This window comes from Trichosurus vulpecula, chromosome 2 (assembly GCF_011100635.1).
Source record: "Trichosurus vulpecula isolate mTriVul1 chromosome 2, mTriVul1.pri, whole genome shotgun sequence".
In the NCBI taxonomy this organism is placed as follows: domain Eukaryota; kingdom Metazoa; phylum Chordata; class Mammalia; order Diprotodontia; family Phalangeridae; genus Trichosurus; species Trichosurus vulpecula.
Genome location: NC_050574.1, coordinates 63,492,347 through 63,516,168, shown reverse-complemented (window position 1 = coordinate 63,516,168; position 23,822 = coordinate 63,492,347). Strand labels below are relative to the sequence as shown.

Sequence of the window (23,822 nt, the reverse complement as noted above, 5' to 3'; positions counted from 1 at the left end):
GATGACACAGGTCACCCAAGGCCACAAAAGTTGTAAATGGTGTTTGAGGGATGCAGGATTGTAAAGGGGTAAATGTCTTTTCTAAATAGATTTTTATGGCTATCTTGTTTTCACATGCCCTACATGTCTCAGTGTATCCTCCCACCTCTTCCCAGAGTCATTTCTTACAATAAAGAATAAAAGGAGGAAAATAAACAATGCTGAAAAACTAACCAACAAATCAAAAAAGTCTAATATTATATGCTGTATTCTATAGCCATAGTTCCCCACTTCTGTAAAGAAGAGAGAAGGGATGGGAGGAGGAATCTGAAATGAGTGAATGAATCATAAAACTCTAGATGTTACAGCTGGAAGGGACCTCACAGAGTGAATAGTCCAAAACCCTCATTTTAGAGATGCAGGAACTACAGCTCAGCAAAGGAAGGCCATTTATCCAAGTTCATACAGAGGGGTAGGGGCAAAGAAACCCAGGCATTTCCCTTTCTATCACACCATGGTTGACCCATGAATAAAGTGACAGAGAGAACTGGGCGTAGTGAGTTTGCTTCCATTTACACTTAAGAAGGGACCCATAGGACGGCCACATTCACATTCAGAAGAGCTGGTGTCTTATTTCAGTATTCTGGGCCTTTTCAGAGTCATTCAGATGGAATGTTTTGTATTCAGGGCAAGTACCCTGGACAGCGCCTGGGCAAGCAGCACCAATAGTGCCCTCAGGTGGTGGGCGTTGGGCTGTGTTGTTGTTTGTTCTCCGAAGAGGACCAAGATATCAGGGAGGTGATGCCATGACATGCAAGCGAATTGGATTTAGGTGAGGGAGGACTGTGCAAAGTCACCAGCCTCACTTTCTCCTCTGGAGCCATCTGCGTCCAGTGGCAAGACATGGATCAGGATGACTGAAGATGGCTGGGGGGGGGGGGGGGGGGTGCGGTGTTAATGGGAGTAGGGCAAAGACCTACAAGGGCTTTTCTCTAGCCTGAGGGAGAGGTAAACTGTGGAAAGTGGCTCCTTTTCTTTGTAGGGAGGAGAGAAAATAGAGAACAGTGGAATAAAAGCTGCCCAGAAGATCAGAAACCAAGCTCTGACAGACAGACGAACAAGTAGCCTCCCTATCAAAGACCTTGCCTAGAAGCTGCTGGGATCACTCACAACCTCTAACTTACTACAGAGATTAAGGAAACCTCTAGGAATTCAAGGACTACTCAGAATTTCAAGGGGCATCTTGAGAAAGGCTTTTATGAACTTGATTCTGAACAACAAGGAGTGAGTGGGATGGATGGATGGATGGATGGATGAAAGCAATTATTAAGCACTTACTATACACCAAGGTCCATGCTCAGTGCTGGGGATACAAATACAAAAATCCCTTACCTTCAGGAAGCCTACATTCTAATAGAGGGAGACAACATGTATGTATGTATATATACATATATATGTATACAGGAGAGATATCAAGGAAGGGTATTTTGTTCTGGTAAATCATAGGGTTGGTAAGTGGAACGAGAAGGCAATCACCAGGAATAGGCTTATTCCGGGAACAGTAGCAAAGTTGATTTGATTACTGTTACCAGAACAAGAGGTGGAAAATAGAGGAGGAAGGGAGGGAGGGAAAACACACTAAAATGGATAGCAAGAAGATGGCCAGGGTGAAATGTGGTCCAGTCTGGGGCTGGCTAGCTATAGTGGCCCTTCACCTATTGGGACGGCATGGCCCCAGGGTGGAAGTTCCAATGCCAAGCAACATCATTCCCTGCCCCCACCCCATCAATGGTCCGGAAATCCCTGCAATGGCCTTGCTTCCAGGCCTTTAGCTCTGACCTCCCAATCTAGCTTTTATACAGGTCTCCAAATTTTCCTACCAAACTCATCTAACCCTAGTAGTCCCCTGCTCAAAAATCTTAAGTGATGCCCCAGTGCCCAGAAAATAAAACAGGAACTCATTAGCCAAGCTCTTAAGGTATCAATCTTCATTGTGTACTCCTTCCCAACCTCTATACTTCAACCAACCTAGGCAGCTGGCTCTTCCCTGACCTTACGCTACCCTCTGCTGGCTTCGGCTGGGCCATTTATCATGTCTGGAAAGCACTCCCCCCACTGTTCTGTCCAATGAAAATCTCTTCCTTCAAGGCCCAGCTCAGGTGCCATGTCCTCAATCAATTTACCAACCAACCAGGGTTTACTAAATGTCTACTCTGTGGCAGGTGCCATGCTAGGTACTGGGGACAGGTGCCCCTCCCCAACTCCCAAAGAAGATTATCTCTCTTAAGAATCTTACGGCATTTTATCTAGACCTGTTCTTTCTCTCCTAACCTTACTTATAACATACTTATTATCACATACTTGTCTCCCCTGTTATATTAGCTAGGTGGCTCAATGGATAGAGTGTTGGACTTGGAGTCAGGATGATAAGTTCAAATCTACCTCAGATACTAACTCTGTGATCCTAGGTACAGCTTCTCTCAGCCTCAGTTTCTGAATCTGTGAAGTGGGAATAAGAACAGTATCTCCTTCACAAGGTTGCTTTAAGGATCAAATGAGGTAGTACCTTTTAAAAACTATCATCATCATCATCGTCATCATTATTATTAATGTTGATTATTAGGTTATAAGAACTTTGAGGCAAAAGGCAGGCATTTGTATTTAGTTCTCCCCCAGTAACTACCACACAAAAAGAAAGGATCGATGAACCTTAGAGCTCCTGATAGTTAAGGACGGTGATTGGTCATTTCTAATCTGAGATTGTAGGAGAGTGGCTTTTAGAAAACTCTTATTTAAAAAAGCCAGCTAGGTGAAAAGGGGACAGTTAGGTGATGCAGTGGAAAGAAGGCCAGACCTGGAGTCAGGAAGACCTGAGTTCAAATCTGGCTTCAGACACTTACTAGCGGTGTGACCCTGAGCAAGTCACTTCACCCTGTTGGCCTCAGTTTCCCCATCTGTAAAATGAGCCACAGAAGGAAACAGCAAACCACTCCAGTATTTTTGCCAAGAAAGCCCCAAATGGGGTCACGAAGAGTCAGACACGACTGAAACAACTAAACAAAAAAAAAAGGTTAAAAGTAAGCTCTTCAAGGGCTTTCATTTTTTACTTTGGATGGGTTCCATGTTTCAGTTTTGAATTTGCATCCCCAGTACTTAGCATATAGCAGACATCTGATATTTGTTCAGAGGTGAAAGAGACTTTACTAGTCCAGTACTCTCATTTTACATAGAAGGAAACTGAAGCTCAGGAGATCTAAATGAGTTGTACAAAGTCATACAGTTAATGAGTGCCAGAGATGAGATTTGAACCCAGCTCTCGTGACTCTTCAGCCAGTGATCTTTCCACCGTACAACCCAATCTAAGTCTCTAGAATGGAGGTCAGCTCAAGGGAGTTGAGAGGCTCTTAAGAATTAGATTCTGAGATACAATCACAAATAATTCAAACTTGACATGCTGTCTTGGGACTCTGCCCTCACACAGGCTGTCCCCCATGTCTAGTATGTTCTGCCTCTCAGAATCCTTCTTGATTGAGTACCTGGTAGGCATCTAATAAATATTTATTCAATTGAAACTGATTTGGCTTATTAGAGGCAAACCAGGTAGGCTTTCACCGTGCAAAGAACAGTAGAGCTCACAAAGAAGCTGTTTGCCTCCAGGATATCTTATTAGAAAGACCTACTCCTGATGTGGAATGGGCTAGAGCACTGGACTGGGAATCAGAAAGACTCATCTTCCTGAGTTCAAATCCAGCCTCAAACACTTCCTAGCTGTGTGACCTTGGGCAAGTCATTTAACCCTGTTTCCCTCAGTTTCCTCATCTGTAAAATGAGGTGGAGAAGGAAATGGCAAACCACTCTAGTATCTTTGCCAAGAAAACCCCAAAAGGGGTCACAAAGAGTCAGACATGACTGAACAACATTGTGTTGTGCTTCTTGAAACTTTGACAAAACTGCAAAGGACTATGGGTATACTAGGCATCGCTAACAGAAGAAACTGGGGGTAGGATAAAAAATTTCCCCGGTGGAAAACCCTGCTTTATTTAGAACAATGGAAGTGTTTGTGCTTTTTGCTGTAACCAATTATCCATTAATAGTTTGCATTTCTCCAAACAGTGCAACAATTGACCCCTCAGTGATTCCATATTATACATCTCCATTATCTTGTATGCCTCCATTGCTCTCCCAACTTCGTCCATCTCCATTAATCTTGTCAAATGCTCCTGTGGTTTTCTTTTTTTCCTTCAAAGAGCACAACAACGTCTTGCTTTGTGCAATTACATGAGAAGCTTCTCCACGGAAATTCTCTGTACTAACTGCTCTCTCCTTTATGGCAACAAGTAACAGAGCTATGCTTTGATTCAGTGAGAATCTCTTGCTCTGGGGTAATTCTTTAACACTGGACACTGGGTAGGAAAGAGACATTTCAAGAGGAAGATGACATTCCCACTCTGAATCTGAAGAATTTGTTAAGCGTCTACTATATTCACAACAGCTGACCTAGGAGCAAAGCATGCAGAGATAGAGCTTATGTTCTATACTCCCTGGAGGACTAAGGAATGGGGGGAACTATGTAAGGAGGAGGCAACAAGTCTGTCCAACTTGGAAGCAGAAGCCCAAAGGTCGTTCCTGGCCCTCTCCTATCCCTGTCTTGTTAGTGTGGAATGAGCTAGAGCACAGGCCTGGGAATCAGGAAGACATTTCCTAGTTGTGTGACCCTGAGCAAGTCACTTCACCCTGTATACCTCGGTTTCCTCATCAGTAAAATGAGCTGGAGAAGGAAATCCTAAGCAAGTATCAACAGGGCTCAACTAAATGACCTCTAAGTCTCATTCTGTTTCTAATGGTCTAGCTAGAGATGTAGAAGAAAGCCCAGGACTCCTCATTTTCACAGTCCTCTCCTCCTGACCCTGGCATTCATATATCCTTGCCAGGCAGACCCTTCCCATCCAGTGGCAGGCAGGCCCCTCTGCAAACCTGCTGTCTCTGCTGCTGCCTTCCATATGGAGCCTCCTCTATTTACCTGCAAAGAGGGTGGGTCCTCTCTGTTGGCGCAACGATCCTGGCTCAGCATCGGGAATGCCAAGCTTCGCCCTTCTGCCTCTGTTCCCTTTCCAGTGGCACGAGGCCAGAAGTTAATGAGCTGGGCTGGAGTTTGGCAAAGTGAGTTAAGGGAAAGCAATTCATTATTACAAAGTCCACTGATTACTATGAAAAAGGAGAGTAAAGACCAGGGCAATGTGGTGCAATGAGAAGACAGCTGAAAATGGAGTCTTAGAATCTGCTTTCAAACCCCAGCTCTGCCACTTCCTATCTGTGTAACCCTAAGCAAATCATCGCTCTGGCCTTCGGTTTCCACATCTATAAAATGGGAAGGTTGGAGGAAATGTCCTATGAGGTCTAAATCCACCAGCCTATGAACCTGGAATTTAGGCTCCCCACTGCCTGCAGGATCATATCCTAACTCTGTAGTCTGCCATTCCACACCTTCCACAATCAGGCCCTAACTGATTCTGTCCAATCTGATCTTCCTCTTCAGCAAAGTTAGTGCACAGAAGTCTACTGACACATAGACAAGACTGAGAGTCAAGCAATCAGAGGTCTTGTCATGGACCAGCCACTAAATGCTTGTCTTTGGGGAAGTCATTTCTCTTCTTCAGGCCTCAGTAAAATAAAGGTGTTGGCCTGGATGATCACAAAAGGCCATCCTAGCTCTGATATTTTGAGTTCTAAGGTCCTTCCCAGCTCTGACATCCTGGGTTCTGAGGGCCCTCCCAGCTCTGACGTTCTGTGTTCTAAGGGCCCTCCCAGCTCTGACATCCTGTGTTCTAAGGCCCCTCCCAGCTCTGACATCCTGGGTTCTAAGGCTCCCTCCTAGCTCTGACATTCTGCGTTCTAAAGGCCCTCCCAGCTCTGACATCCTGTGTTCTAAGTACCTTCCCAGTTCTGACATCCTGTGTTCTAAGGGCCCTCCCAGCTCTGACATTCTGGGTTCTAAGGCTCCCTCCCAGTTCTGACATTCTGGGTTCTAAGGTCTTTCCTAGCTCTGGCATTCTAGGTTGAATCTGTTTAATAAAACACCAGTTCTCCTTGAGCACCTCCAAATCCCCCTCAGGTATAAACAGGGACAAAGCCCTCCATGACCTCCCTTCTAGTTCTGTGACCCATGTGGCAAAACTAAGGAAAGATTATGTTAAAACAAAACAACAAAAAAGCAGTCCTCTCCTATCAGAAAGCATGACCAGGTACTGGGCCAACAGGGGACATGCCAGGAGCCATCTGGGTAATTTGGACTATGACCACAGAAAAGCAAATGATTACTCAATGCCCCTACTCCCCATTTCTGGAGAAGCGAAGCCTCTGTACTCTGGTCTCCAGATGCCTAAAGGGGTCACAGAATATTCAGAAAACTGAACATGGGGGTAGTCTGAGGTATTTTCCTTCCTCGATACCAGAATTAGCCTACCTGACACTCTCCCCCTACCCCGACTCCCAGCAGAGGGAAATGGGAATCCACAGGCACCACTCCATCATAAAACCAGTCTCTGTTCTGGATGATAAACAAAAATCACTGGATGTAAAGTGTTTCCTAGCACTGAGGAATCAAGAGGATGTGTTTATTGTAACCAGGGAAAACCTATCATCTATTTCCAATAGGGAAATCTGGTCTGCCTGGGAGAGGAAGCAGACATCACTTGGAATTGAAATGACTTGGTTAAAATTTTCCCCTTGAGACTGGTTCTATCCTCATCATGCTCAAGCTGGAATTTCAGGCTTCGGTGGGTCTGACATCCATCAGTCAGTCCAGATGCATGGCCCATCTCTCCCACCCACCCCCTCTTTTCCACTCACACTCCCAACCATGTTCAACCCTCTTCAGCTCCCAACTGGAGAACCATTCCCAACTGACTTCCCTCCTGCCTTCCCATCTCTCTCTTCTCCAATCCATACTCCAAACTGCTGTCAAGAGAATTTTCCCAAGGTGCATGTCTCACCATATTATTTTCTTGATCAAAAACCTGATACAATGGAAGGAGTGCTAGCTCTACAGGGAGAAGACTTGAGTTCAAATCCCAACTCTAATGCTTCCTGCCTGAGTGGCCCTGGGTAAGTTCCTTAACCTTCCTGAGGTTGTAAAATGAGGGGCAGAGAAGATGGCTTCTAGGTCCCTTCCAGCTTCTAGGTCTATGATGTTACTATCCTTTGGATAGAATACAAACACCTACCTCAGCTTGGCATTTAAGGTTCTCCCACAGTCTGACTCCAACCCATCTTTCCAGCCTTATCTCACAAGACATAATCCATATTTCAGTCAAACCAGACTACTAGTTTTCTCACCCTAAATTCAACATAGAACTCAGGGGCCTGGAGTCAGGAGGACTGGAGTTCAAATCCTAGCCACAGACACTTGTGTGACATTGGGCAAGTCACTTCACCCGGTTTGCCTCAGTTTTCTCATCTGTAAAAATGAGATGGAAAAGGAAATAGCGAACGACTCCATTATCTCTGCCAAGAAAACCCCAAATGGGGTCACAGAACATGACTGAAAAGAAACAACAAAAAACTCAAAATGCTGTCCCCTGCCTCTCTCCATTCACCCAGGCTGCCTCCCATGTCTGGAAGGCACTCCCTCCTCTTCTCAGCCTCTCAGAATCCTTCTGAACATAAAGGAAACATTTAATAAATATTCATCACATTGAAATTGAATGAAGTTACTTGGCATGAGGCAGGCATGCATGCACTATACAAGAGGCAGTAAATACAAAGACACTACAAGCTCACTGATTGTACCCTAAGGGGGGGACTTTTCCTGGACACTGAGGAGGGAGGAGACCCAACCCCAGCTTCAATTCAATTCAGTAAACATTTATTAAGCACCTACTCTGTGCCAGGTACTTGGTAGCCACAGAAAATACAAAGACAAATATATTACTTCATTTATGTTTTTGTAGTCCTCAGTGCCTAGCACAGTGTTATTACACTGTGCCCACCTTTGACCCAGTGGTACCACCATTATGTCTATATCCCAAAGGCATAAGAGAAAGAAGAAAAGGACCCATATGTACAAAAATATTTATAGCAGCTCTTTCTGCAGTGGCAAAGAATTGGAAACCAATGGGAAGCCCATTAAGTGGGGAATGGTTAAACAAGTTGTCACATATGAACATGATGGAGTACTATTGTGGCATAAAAAATGGAGGGGATGGTTTCAGAGAAATTTGGTAAGTTCTGCCCAAACTGATGCAGAGTGAAGTAAGCAGAACCAAGGGAACGATTTATACAATAACAGCTTTGAACTCTGATCAGTGAAACAACTGACCATGATTCCAGGGGACTTAGGATGAAACATGCTACCCACCTCCTCCCAGAGGGGATGAACTCAGAGTGCAGATCGAGGCTTTTTTTTACATGGCCAATGGGGGGATTTATTTTGTTTGATTATGCGTGTGTATGACAGGGGCTGTTTTTCTTTCTTTCCAAATTGGGGAGGAGGTGGGAGGGAGAGAGGGAAGATTTTGTTGATTGAAAAAAAAATAAAATTTAATTTAATATAAATATCCTTAAGAGGGGGAAAGTCTGTCTATTTCATATACTTATTGTGTGACCTAGGGAAAGTTACTCAGCCTCAGGGAGTCTGTTTCCTGATCTGCAAAATGAGGAGGCTTGACTCTCAGGTCACTTCCAGCTCTCAGTCTAGGACTCCATGATTTTCCTCCTAGAATCAGAGGTGACTGGCCTTCTTGTTCTTGTTGTTTAGTCATTTCAGTTGCATATGACTCTGTGGGACTCTATTTGGGGTTTTCTTGGCAAAGATACTGGAGAGGTTTGCCATTTGCTTCTCCAGTTCACTTTACAGATGAGGAAACTGAGGCAAACAGGTTGAAGTGACTTGCCCAGGGTCACACAGCTAGTAAGTGTCTGAGAACAGATTTGAACTTAGATGAGTCGTCCTGACTCCAGGCCCAGCATTTTATCCATTGTGCCACCTACAATGAACTGTATCTAGTATGACAGAAACAGGCTTCAGCCTGATCCACTCCAGGGAAGGTGCTAATCACCAACTGGCCCAAGGAGGAGACATGCTTGCCCATCAAATCTCAGGGCTTCAGCTCCAGCTACATGAGCCCAGAGTTCCAGAAGCAGCAGGAAGACCACATCTTTTCTAAGTACTTTTACTCACTCCCAGGGGTTCATGGAAGAGAGGCAGAGAGAAAAAGGTGCTAGACTGAGTATAGCAGGGGGTGAGCCAGGAGTCCTAGGGGTAGAGCAGTGGGCCATGCCCCCAGCTCTTTCCTTCACCCCTACTGTACCTTGAGGGGGGCTAGAATGGACTCCCTCTGCCCTCCCCTTCCCCTTTCCCTTTGCTACAGTCCTCCTCACTGCACTCAGAGCCCCAGAAGGCAGGTGAGTGAAGCCTGACTCACCCCCTTCGAATGTCATGATCTGACCATGCCGCTAGCCAGGTCAGATTTAGTTGCTCCCTGCCCTGGTCCCTGGAAGCAGCATGGGGTAAAATTAATAATAATAACAATAACCATCCCACCTCTGACACCTACTGGCTGTGTGACCTTGAATGAGTTATTTAATCCTGCAGGGCCCCAGACAGCTCACTAAGACTATAAATTGCAGAAACAGTGGTGACCATTATTAGTGGAGAAAGTTATTCACCAGGAGCTCCTTATAGGGATAAAATAGCAGGTCTAGTTTAAAAAAAAGCTGCCATTTATATTCTAGGTCTGACAGTCCCTGTGTGAGTCTGGGCGAGTCGCTTAATTACACTAGGTCTCAGTTAACTCATTAGTACAATGAGGGGGTTGGCCTTAGAGAATCTGACACATCCCTTCTTACTCTAAATCCATGGATTCTATATGATGCTTTAAGATCAGCAAAATATTTCACATACATTATCTCATTTCACAGCAGCCCTGTGAGGAAGGTGCCATCACAACCCATTTTATAGATGAGAAAACTGAGGGTCAGAGAGGTCATGAACACAGTAATGTCCAAAGTGGGATTCTGACTCAGGCCTCTCCTGGAGAGTGATGTAGGGGAAAGATGACTGGATTTGGAATCAGAAGAACTGGATTGAGATACTGGCTCAATCTCCCATTTTCTATTTGTGTGACCTTGGGTAAGTCACTTACATCCTCTGGGCCTCAGTTTCCTTATCTGTAAAATGAAGGTGTTAGACTCAATGACTTCTAAGGTCCCTTCAGGCTCCAAATTCACAAACCTTTGCCTCCCAAATCAATAATCACTCCATGCAATGTTAGGAGTCTTGTACCTCCTCTGGTCCATTTCCCTCTGGGCTGAAAGTCAGACTTTGCCACCTGCCTGAGACTTTAGGTTTGATGTCAGGGACAACTTCTTAACAATTGGAAATATCCAAAAGCAGAGTGAGCTTCCTAGGTGGTGCGGTCCCCCAACTTGGGCAAATCACCTAATCTGCTGAGGGCTCGGTTTCCCCATCTGTAAAATGAGAAGATTGGACTAGAAGGGCTTTATGGTCCCTTACTATTCTAAATCTATGAGTCTTCAGAGCCCCCCCAGTGGAAAGGAAACCCAACAGGGGCAGGAACCCACTATCTCCCTGATGCAAGACAGGTACTTTCACTGCTGTGTTGCTAGAGTGGGTTGATAGGTGGACATAGCTTTCATCCCAGTAATGACCCACAAAGTTAGGTGGCTCAGTGGATAGTGCTAGGCCTGGAGTCAGAAAGACTCCTCTTCCTGAGGTTAGGAACCTCAGGACAACCTTAGCAACCTTAGACACTTCCTGGCTGGGTGACCCTGGGCAAGTCACTTAAACCTGTTTGCCTCAGTTTTCTCATCTGCAGAATGAGCTGGAGAAGGAAATGGCAAACCAGTCCAGTATCCCTGCCAAGAAAACTCCAAATGGGGTCACAAAGAGTCGTGCACGGCTGAACAACTGGACAATCACAAAAAATGACCTGGGCATGCATATGTGGTAGAAGGTACAACTCCTCCTGAGGTTGGTCAGTCCCATCCAGGGACATGACACCTGTTGCTCTGGTGAGCTTTCTCTCTTTTGTCTCTCAGTCTCCCTCAGAACACTGTAGAAGACAGGCTTCCTGGTCCTCCTTTCCTATCTCCCCATCCCCACCTTCTGGGTCGGAGACGAGTCTCCACTGATTTCTGCAGCTGTGCCAGCTAGTTCGACCAGAAACTCGAACAGAGCATCCCTTCCCATTAGGCAGAGGCAGGACTGCTCCAGCCATCTGCATGGTGAATGGCTTGTTTAACTCAGTCTTTCTTCTCTCAGTAACTATTCACCTTCTTCCTGCGCTCGCTCTGATTTCCCTTGGAGCCAATTTGATTTTGAGGCCCCAGTCCTCGGCAGTAATGAAATCATACTTTGCAGTTGCACAATTCCTTCCTCCCGAGGTGCGGCTGGCTGGAGCTTCATGGTATCCTCTGGACAAACAGATGGGTCTGTGGGTCATCACGTATTGTTCAAGAATGGATAATGAATAAACTAAGTCACGGCAAGCAGTGCACTAGGCAATCAAGGATGAGGGGAGAACAGGGGCAGAAACTGTCAATAAATAGCGTGGAGGCCAGGTGAATTCTTCTGCATTCTGAGATCTCTCTCTTGGCCAAGATTTCCCCACCTTTCTCAAGTTCCTTCAAAGAATCAGAGAGCTGTCTCTGGTGTCAGAGGAACCCATGTTCAAATCATGCCTCTGTGGCTCACTCCCTCTAAAACCTTGGGCAAATCATTTCACCCCTGTTGGCCTCAGTTTCCCCATCTGTAAAATGGGGATAATAATAGCACCTATCTCCCTACCTTGGTGAGAACCAAATGAGATAATAATTATAAAGAGCTTAGCACAATTCCTGGCACATAGTAAGCACTTTATAAGTGTTAATTAGTATTAACATTAATATTCGTATTAACATTAATTAGTGTAACATTTAACATTAGTTAAGTTTGACATTTAACATTAACATTAGTATTAACAGTAATGATTAACATTAATTAATTAATTTAATATGACATTAGTTGTTTAACCATTTAACATTAACTAATATTAATTAGTCTTAACATTAATAATTAAACATAACATTAGTTAGGTTTAACATTTAACATTAATTAACATTAATTAGTGTTAACATTAATAGTTAGTATCTCTCTGCTTAAGTCTCCTCAACTGTGAAATGAGAGTGTTGGTCTCTTCTAGGTCTAAGTATATGACCCTATGAACTTGGGCATGGAAGGAACCTCAGGAGAGCAGGTGATCTACTCCTGCCTTCCAATTAAATAGGGTGGAAGATAGAGTTGGATTTGGAGTTAGGAAGATCTGGGTTCAAATCCTACCTTAGAAACTCACTAACTGTGAGACCCTTAATTGCTCTGAAACTCAGTTTTCCTATTTATAAAACGCAAATAATAATAGCGCCTTCCCTCCAGGGTTGTTGTGTAAAGTGGGGTAAAAATGTAAGCTGTTGTTATTTTGGGGGCAACTAGGCGGTGCCATAATGGATAGAGTGCTAGATGTGGAGACGGGAAGACTCATCTTCCTGAGTTCAAATCTGACCTCAGATACTTACTAGCTGTGTGTGATCCTGGGCAAGTCACTTAGCCCTGTTTGCCTCAGTTTCCTCATCTGTCAAATGACCTGGAAGGGGAAGTGGCAAACCATTCCAGCATCTCTGCCAGAAAACCCCAAAGAGTCAGACAAGTGAAAACAACATTGTTATTTTGAAATCATTCTGTAAATCTTAAAGTACCATAGAAATAAGAGTTATCATTACTGAGCCATAGTGTTCCCATGCTTGGACCATGGCAGATGTCCCTTCTTCCAGCCTCTTGACTTTCTAATCTATCCTTTACACTAGTGATGTCAACCTCAAATCGCAGGGGGCGCCGCTAATTCATCCATAAGGATCCCTGTGGGCCACAAATTGACTTAGTATTAAAATGTAATATTATCTACATTGCATTTATTTTTATTTATTTTGTTAATTACTCCCCAGGTATGTTTTAGCCTGGTTCCGGCCACACTTGAGGAGGTTATGGGCCACTTGCAGTGTGTTTGACATCTTTGATTTACACCCCAGACAGATTAATCCTCCTACAATACTGCTCTGTCGATGTTAGCTCTCTCCTCAGAAAGCCTTCAGAACTACTTTAATACCCAAACAGCAAAGTTTGGAGTGGCATTCAAGGCCTTTCCTATCTACTTCTCCAGGTTTTGTTTTCACCACCTTCCCACAGGAACTCTCTGTTCTAGTTAAATCGCTCTTTTCATCTTTCCCTGAATAGACCATGCTCATTCCCTGCTCTTTGAACCAATATCTCTATGTGGCCTGCCTGGCTCTCCTCTTGTCTGTGCAAAAGCTGAGGATTCAGGAAGGAGTGGGTGGAGAACAGTGGGAAGAAGAGAAGAAGAGGGAGAGAAAAGAGGAGTGCGATTCATCAGTATGCTAGAGAATTATCCATTCGGAGATGGAAGAGATTGTAGAGGCTGCATACTCCAATCTCCTTCATTTCATAGATAAAGAATTGGGACCTAGAGAGGGTAGGTGACAGGTAATAGGCAGCAAAGTTGGGATCTGAGCCCAGCCCAAACCCAGCTTACTTCCTTATGCCTACTTCCCTACTCCTACTCAGTACGTTGACTCTATCACATCTCTCTGTCCAAATATTAACAGGAATAAACTCCCTTTTTAAAAAAAGCTCCTTTCCCAAAGGCAGATGTATGTGAAGAGGGTCTGTGAGGGATCCCCATTGGGGTGAAGCATGGACCAAGCCAGCCAACTGGATGATGCTGGTGCCCCATTCTCTGGATGAGAGCTATCTCATCACCCCTCAGCAGAGAAATCAGGGCAGCTCCAGCTCCAGAGGGAGCTGGTCTGTTCAAAGAGTGATGTCAAGAGCAGAAAGTGCTCCCTACCTCTCAGCGTGTTAGGGAGAGAAGGGGATGCTGAAATGTCTGGCTTCCTGAATGTCCAACGAAGAGGCTGGGAAAGGGAGAGGAATGTGGACTTGGTGATTGGGAGAGGATGGGGGAAGGCAGTGAGGAGGAGAAAGATACGCAGACTAAGGGAGAGCATGTAGCAGAGGGAGTTGAGGAGAGACATGATAGGAAGAAACGAAGAGACACAGGGAGAGAGAACACATTGGAAGGGGGAGAGGAAACAGAAAGAAAGAGAAAGGAACAGAAAGGGGAAGAGACACAAGGTAGAAAATCACTGGAACACAAGGAAGACAGGGGAAGAGGAGGAAGACAGAGAAAGATCAAAGAAAACATGGAAAAGACAAAGAGGAAGAGAAAGAGGGGGGATGTAAAGGGAGAGAGACTTACAAGAAGATAGAGGTAGAGATTAGAGAATAAGGGAAAGACAGAGACCCAGACAGGTATAAAGAAATACAAAGGGTCAGAAACAATCCCTGATCTGAGGGTCCAATCAATTCCAGGGCTAAACACCCTTACACGACATGTCCATCAAAGCCTTCAAATTCTGGGGAAATCCAAATCTGCTGACAGAGGAACTCTCCAAGGTGACGGCAACCTTCGAAGTCAGAAGCCAACTCATACATAGGCTTTGGCTGAGTGAGGCAACTAATGCTGTGGTGGAGGGGGAGCTGAGGACTGACCAGCCACCTGAGCCCTGTACCATCTCACCTTCCAGAAGAAATTGAGGTTGTTTCTCTTTGGCTGACATCAGTGAATGAGCTTCACAAATTGCTATTGTCCAAGGAACTTCTATAAGTCTTCAGGAAAGATTGTAAGAAGGTTGCAGGAGAAGCAGCCTTGGCATAGTGAAGAGAGAGCCAGAGAGTCCAAAAGACCTGGGTTCAAGTGTAGCCTCTGAAATAGAAATGGCTGCGTGATCCTGGGCAAGTCGTTTAACCTCTCACTACCTCAAGTGCTGATGTTAATGTGGTATAGGGGAGAGATCCCTACATATACCAGTTAAGGAGAGGGGGAGAGGGAGGGAGGGAAGAGAGAGGAAGGGGGGGAAGAGAGAGGGAGGGAGGGAAAGGGGAGAGAGGGGAGAGAAAAGAGAGAGAGAGAGAGACAGAGAGAGAGAGAGAGAGAAATTGATTTCTTTCTTAGGATGTTTGCTTGCCAGAATCCGTCCCTTGAAGACAGCCGTCTAGCATAAGATCCCCAACTGAGGGGAAAAAAAAAGGACTGAGCAAGGACAATAGTTAGTCCATTAGTTCTGGCTATGGTCACGATGACCACTTATTGATTAAAGACTAAAGGTGCACATTTTCCAATGCTCCTTAACCCTTCTAGTGACTTTTCATGTTATTCTGGCTCTGTTTTCCATTCATGCACCTTAACAAAGAGGAGCTGAGAACTCACATCAACTTTTTCTGCCCCTGCATCTCTTCCAAATCTTGCAGGTCATACTAAGTTCCTCCCAGACTTAGATCTGGAAAGGACTTTCTAGGCCATCTAGTCCAAGCTCATCATTTTACAAATGTGGAAACTGAGGAAGTAGTATGCTAGAGGAAAGGGAGAAGCTTCCAGCACACAGCTTTCAAGAAGTCCCTTGTACTTCCCATAGGCTGAGCTCCACACTCTTCCTTACACTTAAGACTCAAAGAATGTTAGACCTGGAAGGGACCTTTGATGTCATTTAATCCAGTTCCCTCATTTCTACAGGTGAAGAAACTATGGTGGGGGAAAGGGAGGGGGAGGTTAAGTGATTTGCCCAAAGTCACACAGCTAATAAGAGTTGGGATCAAAACCCAGGTCTTCTGATCCTGTGTGTGTCTTCTTATGCCAGCAAACCTAGTTCCTAGAACCTTGGGACAAGTGACTCTAGGTGCAATCACAGGCTTCTGTGTCCATTTGTGTCCTCATATGCACAGACCTAGTCTCTGGGACATTAGGATAGGTTGCCTCAGATGCTCTATGTCTCCATAATTCAGTGCCTCAGTGTCTCTGTGTGTGTGTGTGTGTGTATGTGTGTGCATGTGCACTTTGACAGACCAGGCTTCTAGCTACCTATTCTGTGGGTTTGTCAGTTTGTCCATTGGCACCTTGTCCTACCCCCTAGGAGCCACCTGGACAGGATGGTATAGAGCTGAGGTTGTTAACCTAGGGTCTCTAAACTTGTTTTTTTTTCAAGTTATACACATATATACAAAATTATGTACATATATACATACACAAAATATATACATATATAGCTGTTTCACTATAATTGGTTTCCACATATTTGTTCATTTAAAAACATTCCAAGAAAGAGTCCACAGGATTCACAAGGTTGTCAATAGGGTCCATGATCCTCCCCCAAAAAGGTCATAATCCCTGGTCCATAGATACTCACTAGCAGCTGTGGCCTCAACTGCTCAGAAATAGACTGGTGAGACCTCCTGTACACCAAATTGGGGGTGGGATGATGGTGGTGATGATGATGAAGAATCAAAGGCAGTATAAGAGAGAATTGAACTGACATTGCTAAGCTGGAAGAAAGGAGTTGATAAAAGGAGAGAGAAATTGAGATAACGAAGGCCTGAAGACTGGTTATGACAGAACTCTCTGACAGCTCCACCACCCCCTTTCACTGAGCAGGAGAGCTGATCTGGATATGGCCTCCCACAATCGATGGGTTTCAGAAGAGTCAATACTGACCCCAGTTTTCATCTGTCATCTAGTGGTAATTCTCCAGGTTGGGAATCAGGCTGGTGTAAATGAGAAGGCAGGAGAGGGCCCTGGGCCAAAGGGAAGTCCACCTCAAGCCCCTGGATACCACTGCACTGGCTACCTGAGGGAAGGTGGCATAGTGAATTGAGTCAGGAAAGGCTGGGTTCTAATGCCCTCTAAGACACTTACTAATTTTGTGACCCTGGGCAAGTCACTTCACCTAAGCTGAAATTTCCTCATCTATAAAAATGATAATAGCACTTGTCACCCAGCGTTTTCAGTCTCATTAAATAATGTATGTAAAAGACATTGCACGCTTAAAAAAGCAGGGGTAGCAATCATAATTTCAAATAAGATTACAGTAAATATAAGCCAAATAAAACCTACAATCAGGGGAATTATATTAAGCTTAAATATTAACCATATTTTTTTCCTATCAGAAATGTCATTTATTACAGAAATCAAAAGTGATCGCCAGGGACAGTGGCTGTGGAGGAAGGAGCTTGAACACTGGTTGGAGGGGAAGGAGGGGAAAGACTGAGGGCTGGGGGAAATCAGTGATGGGGTGCCCAAATGTCCCAACCCCATCTAATACCTCAGGATAGGGGTGCCCCCTCACCCTTCCAGCTTTAGGAGGGGGCTAGGGAGAGGATATAATGTGAGTGGGTCAGATTAGAGCTGAGCCTAAGGATGAAGGGGGAGGAAGGGTCCCCCCTTTCCCATGCATTCACAGTACTGATCTCCTAGTGGGTTAGAGGAAGTGAATATTCTCCTTCTCCCCCCTCCCCAACCCAGTTATAGGAGGAAGGGGTTAGCATCATGGGAAGCATGATGGCTTTATTATTAATAGTACGTAGCCTGGCCTCCTGAGGGGATGAGAGGCATACATGGGTGCCTAGTCGACTCAAACAAGGTCACCCAATACCTCAGATAGTCGTAGGAGAATGAATCTCTTCCTTCAGCAAGAGTCATAGGGTTTTTCCCATCTCTGGCTCTGGGTGGGTGGGTGGTTGTACCATGTTTAAGGAGAATGGGAAGATGTGCTAATTATCAATTACAGCAGAGTCATATCTTACTGCGGAGGTGAGGTTCTAAAGTCAGCTCCTTTGAAAATCCCTTAAATTACCCAGAAAGTTCAGTGTCTTTAAACAGTTGCAGCTGGAGAGAGGATCATTTTAATCATTTTTATTGGTAGCTTTTGTATTATATCACCTTCATTTCTGAATACATCACTCTCTCCCCTGCACACACGCACACAACCCAGTAAGCTATCCCTTGTAACATATATGCATACATTAATTAATTAAAGGCAAAAAGGAGGAGGGAAATAGCAATTCAGCAGAACTAACCAACCCATCAACCCAGGCTGACAGTATGTGCAGTGCTCTGCAACCGGGGTCTTTTTAAAAGCAGTCGGTGGCAGGGAGCAGAAGGAGCCGAAATGGTTGCTGTGGAAACAACTGAATGTAAATTTCATTTTTCACAACACCCAACTAAGCTATTGATCCAGAGAGAATCAGGAACTAGGGCTTATTTTTCAAATAGAAAGAAAATAGAAATAGGTAATGACTTAGCTGGCTGGAAAGTTGCTGGTGGGGGGGAATAATTGTCTTGGAAAAGTTTTACACAATGTGTTGATATTAAAGAGTGAGTGGACCCCATGGAACTGTTTCTTCTCTCACCTAGAGGCAAGAGGAAGAGCATCCATGGCAGGAAACTTCTAGCTTCTGGGAAGGCCAAAGGATGATGACCCTCTCATTAACTTCACCCCCCTGAGCAGAATGAATAGACTGTGACTAGGTGTGATGAAGGTGAGACTCTAGAATCCCATTCAGCACCCGGGAGACACCCATCTTTGGAGAGGAGGGATGGAAGGAACTGAGAGCAACTGAGAAAACAGCAAATCCACCTCTCCCATCTCCAGGTCAGCTCATTCTGGGGCAGATGCTCATTGACTGAAATGGCAGGTGAAGGGTGAAATTTCTCACATTATTAACATTTTTCACTTTTTCTTTGCTTAGCAGTAGTAGTTTAATTTACTTAACTCAAATGCCTGCATGATATGATTCCATTGCACAGTGATGCCTCATTGGTCAAGCATCAGAAGCAACTAGAAGCAGTGTGGCCGTGTGGACAGGGTGAAGGACTTAGTCATAAAATGCTGAATTCAAATCCTGTCTCTGATTCTTACTTATCTAGATGACACTGGGCAAGTCACCCCATCTCTATGCCCCCCTCAGATGGACTCCTAGGGGTTGCAGTCTGCATTAGTGGAAGGAGTTCCCTGGTGCTCTGTGCACCGTGGTACCACCTGATAGTCTTTAGGCTTAGAGAGGACCTAGAAATTATCCAGTTCAACCCCTTCATATTGCAGATAAGGAAAATGAAGACCATAGAAATAAGATGACTAACAGAATCATAGATTTTGAGTCAGATAGGACCTTAGAAAGTCACTGAGTCCAAGCCCCTTATTTTACAGATGAAGAAATAGGTTTAAGAGGTTTAAGTGATTTTCTTAGGGTCACACAGCTAGTGTCTCAGGATTTGAACCCACGTGTCCTTGGCTCCAATTCATGATACCATTCACCTCAAAAGGTACCTGTATGGTTCAGGAATTGAATTCAGGCTTCTGTAATAGCATTAGAATTTCAAAGCTTGACCCTTTAAATATCAAAACTTTTTTATTTCAATCATTTGGGATGGAAACCTTCAAGGAGGCAGCTAAGTGGCTCAGGGAACAGAGTGCTGTGCCTGGAGTCAGGAAGACCTGAGTTCATATTTAGCCTTAGACACTCACTTAACTTCTATTTGCCTTAATCTGCTGGAGAAGGAAATGGCAAACCACTCCAGTATCTTTGCCAAGAAAATGCCATGGACAGTATGGTCCATGGGGTCACAAAGAGCTGGACATGGTTGAACAACAAGATAGAAACCTTCCTAAAAATGCCTTCTCAAAAAAAGCACACCAACGATAGTTTTCTTAATGATTTTGGGTCTTGGTTATAAGTATTGTCAGTATCCATTATTCTAGACTATATTAAAGTGATATCAAGGAGCAGGGAATGGTTTCATGCTGTTGGCCACCATACTAAATGGTCTTAGACTATTTTGCTTTTTCAGTTGTCAGGACTGGTTTTTAAAAATATTTTTTCTGTCTCTTCTCCTGTTTCTCAAGCTACAAGGAGCCTTGTCAAAGTACCAGCCTCCAACAGTCTTGCTTCTACCTGAATTTTCAGTCCATACAAATTAATTAAGCTTGCCAGAATTGTGTCTAAAATAAGAGGCAATAGGCTCAGAGTTAGGACCTGAGGAAATCTCCAGTGACTGAAGTGCATTATGAATTACTCTGGCTGCGTCGTCCTTTCCCCCTCCCCCCTGCTTCTCTCAGGGAACTTGGATAAATGGATAACCAGAGTGGTATAAATGACCATTAGATAAAGCAGGTATTATTGCCCTGCCATTCAGCCAAATTCTGCCAGTGGTGTGATAAGTCTGTGGAGTGCCAAGGCCAGCATACAGTAGTGGGGGAGAAGTAGGAGCCCATCATATAAGAGAACAGAGCCTATAGGAAAGGGATGTGAGGGAAGGGAAGGGTCTCCCTGCTTCCTGGAGTGTACTACCCAGAGGGGCAAGGTCAAAGGCAGGTCATTGGGAAAAGAACACTCTACAGGCCTTCTCAAGCACTGCTCTCTAGAGACAGAGCAGCTCTTCCAGGCACAGTGAAAAAACGATCTCATCTGCCAGGAAACCTGTAACCCCCTTAGGAAGCCACAGAATCGGTGCCACCTTCACCCTCTTAAAACAAGTGATTCTCCTTTCTCTTGACAGGGCTGGAGTTAGCTCTGCAGGACTTCTTAGAGAAATTACACTCGGGGCCCCGTGACACCCTAGGGAACAACAAACACCAGAGGCCCTTTGCCCTCTCCAAAAGAATTCTACTAGGCTGAGGCTTATCCCCAGCTGGAGATGAGAGATGGGAAAGGTGGTGTATAAACCTTATTTGTGGGGTTCTTGGGCAACCTACAGGTGTAAACCTGTTCCAGAAAAACCAAAGACTTCCACAGGTGAAACAGGTTCACAGAATCAGGAAGAGATCTCAAAGGTCATCTACCCAAGTGGGTATCCCCATCCCCAACAATCATCTGGTTTTCTGGTCTCCCTGAAGACCTCCCATGGAGGGGATGAGACCAGCTCCCAAGGCAGCACCTTCCACTTTGAGCTTCTTCTCATTGTTCGGAAGTTCTTCCTGACATCAAACCCAATTGAATGTCCGCAGTGTCTAAATTGCTAATAGTCCTGTATTCTGAGCCAATCAGAACTAGGAATAGGATTATAGATTTAGAGAGGGAAGGGGCCTAAGAGATCATCTAATTCAACACCCATTTTAACAGAGGAAGAAACTGAGGCCCAGAGAGACAGAGTCACTTGCCCAAGGTCCTCACAGCACTCAAAAACAAGACTGAGATTCAAACCCAGATCCTCTACCTCCAAATTCAAGGCTCTTCTCAGGGTCTCCCAAGACTTCTTTTTGTTTCAAAGAAAAACCTAATTCCTTTTCCACATGACATCCTTCCAAATACTTGGAAATAATGTTCATGTGCATCCCTCACCTACCCTTCATCTACATCTCCTCTTCTTTGAGTTTAAAATCTCCAGTTCCCTCAAATGTTCTTCCCTTGGGGTGATCAACAATCCCTTCATCAGCCTGGTTACCCTCCAGCTTATCAATATCTTATCTGAGTTCTCCAACAATGCATTGTGGCCTTCTTCAAAAAAATAATAGTAATCCAACCCCAGACCTGGGGATAGGGGAGACTTCATGTGACATGGGGACAGAGCAATTACCAAGTCCTTTCAGACATTCCTGAACAAATGGCTTCTGGGAAAGAGATGAGAGCACTTATATCCACACAGGTGACTTGGAAACCTGGGCTCTCTCTCCAAGTGCAAAGGGGCCCTGGTACGCACAGATATTGAGCTCTAGGGACTCAGAGCACCTGAGGTCACTAAGAAACGGGACTGAGGATACAAGAAGACACCTGTACATGCGCGAGCACACCAAGTATAGGAATAGAGGCAAACAGAACACCCGAGATCACCCATAGGAAGGTCCAAGGAAGCAGGGATGGGGATGGTAGCTCCGTTCAGTTTAAGTATGTCAAGAAACAGGCTTGCCTGCGGGCAGATTGGCCCCTTGCAAAGGGAGCTAAGTGTAGGCAGGCAGGGTACCTGTGGCCACCTGTGTCAGATTCCAGATACCAGCTCTGGCAATGTGGATGGACACACAGGAAAACACACACTGTTTCGGCCAATTCTCAGCATACCCACAAACAAAGCCTCGGCAGCGGCGGCGGCGGCACACAGTCTGCATCTGACACACTAGGAAAGCCTCCGATCGTCCAATACTCTTCTGCATATAGCCCAAGTGCTCATAGGCAGTTGGTACACACACACACACACAGAGAGAGAGAGAGAGAGAGAGAGAGGAGAGAGACAGAGAGAGAGAGACAGAGGAGACAGAGAGAGAGAGAGAGAGAGAGAGAGAGGCACGCACACCCACACCCCAGGCGCTCCTGGGCGCTGTCCATCACCCCGGAGGCCTCCGGATGCCCCCTCCCCCACTCCCAGCCCTCGCCCCAGGTCCCGGCCTCACCTTACGATCCCATACATGACCAGTACGTTGCCCAACAGTCCTACCACACACACAGCAGAGTAGAGAGCCGTGATAGCCACCGCCAGCGCGATGGACGCAGCGCTGCGGCCGCCCCCGGCCAGCTCCGGCTCCGGCTCCGACGCGTTGGCGCCCGAGCAGTTAGCGAGGAAATGGGGCGACTGCTCAGCGTCTGCCAGGACTGGCTCCATGGCTGGCAGGTTCGAGCTGGGAGAGCTGGGACTGACCCGGACGGAACGGGACGGGATGGGACGCGACGGTCGAACCGGGTCACTCCCTCTCCCGCAGACTGGAACAGGGAGCCCAAGAGGGCTGCGGGAAGTGGCTACTGGGCGACCCAGCGCACCGAGGCGGCCCCCGGGGGTTGCCGCGCTGTGCTGCGCGCTAGCGCGTCCGGGCGCAGCCCTGGCACTCCCCAGCCCTGCTGCGGGAAGAAGCGGCTGACCCTGGAGCTAGCTCCTGGACACCAAGGTGGGCGGGCTGCAGCCCCCTGGCTCCCGGGATATCTCGCTAATTCCTCGCCAGCCGCAGCGCAGCTTCATCGGGCTCCCTCTCCAGCGTGCGTCCCAGCCCTGACTCGCCGTCGCTTCTAGCCCCGGCGCGATTTATTAGAAAACCTGCCGGCTCCTCAGACGTGGTGCACCACGTGGGCAGCTGCCAGGCTGCGGGGGCGGACTTTGCATCAGCCTGGCAGACCAGACCCCCGCTCCCAACCGGCCCTGGTGCAGCCTGGAGAGCAACGTGGGGCTGCGTTCTATCTCCTGATTTTCTCCAAATTATCCTATCTACCTCCTGTTTGGATCTAGTTGTTTGAATGTTTTCTCCGCATTAGACTGTGAACTCCTCCAGAACAGGGACTGTCTTTTTGCTCGTATCCCTAGCTCTTAGCAAAGTACTTGGCACATAGTAGACATGTAATAAATGCTCATTGACTGACTGACAAACACTAATTCAACGTATACCGTCGCAGGCTACCTGGTGCAAAACTCTGCCTTTGGAGACAGAGTATCTGGGTTCGAGTCCTGCCTCGGTCTCTTGCTACCTTGGGCTAGTCATTTATTCTTACCAATCGTATTTATATACAGCTATCAAAAGATTATTTTATAAAACAAATTCAGAGACCCTGAGTTAAGAACCCGTGGACTAGAAGTACTCTGACTTCTCTTTCAGTCCTAAATCAAGGTGAAGCAAGGCAGAAAATGTACTGACTATGGAGTCAGGAGGAATGAAGAAGCCCTGGGTTCCAGCCCCAACGCAGACACTCACCCTGTTAGCCAAGGCAAGTCAATGAACCACTCTGAGCCTCAGTTTCCTCATTTGTAAACTAAGGATAATGATAGCATCTCCCCCACAGAGTTGTTATTATTATCCTGTTGCAAGGTATTGTGCTGGGGAACCATACATGAAATGAGACAGAAGAAGCCCTCAAGAAGTTTACAGTCTGGGGGAGAGGAGGAGGGAGTAATTCACAAATAACTCCAGTACAAGTCCAGAGGTAAATAAGTGCACAGGAGAATGGACTGAGAGATTGGAAAAAAGAGATC

General features: G+C 45.7%; 1 protein-coding gene across 1 annotated transcript in view; it reads right to left on the bottom strand.

The window, feature by feature from the left end:
* OPRD1 (opioid receptor delta 1) overlaps positions 1-22,469 on the bottom strand; it is a 48,762-nt gene extending 26,293 nt beyond the window's left edge. The window contains exon 1 of the mRNA XM_036746034.1: positions 22,261-22,469. Coding sequence (XP_036601929.1) covers positions 22,261-22,469 — 209 coding nt within the window. The remainder of the gene's footprint in view (positions 1-22,260) is intronic.
* Positions 22,470-23,822: the final 1,353 nt, after the last annotated feature.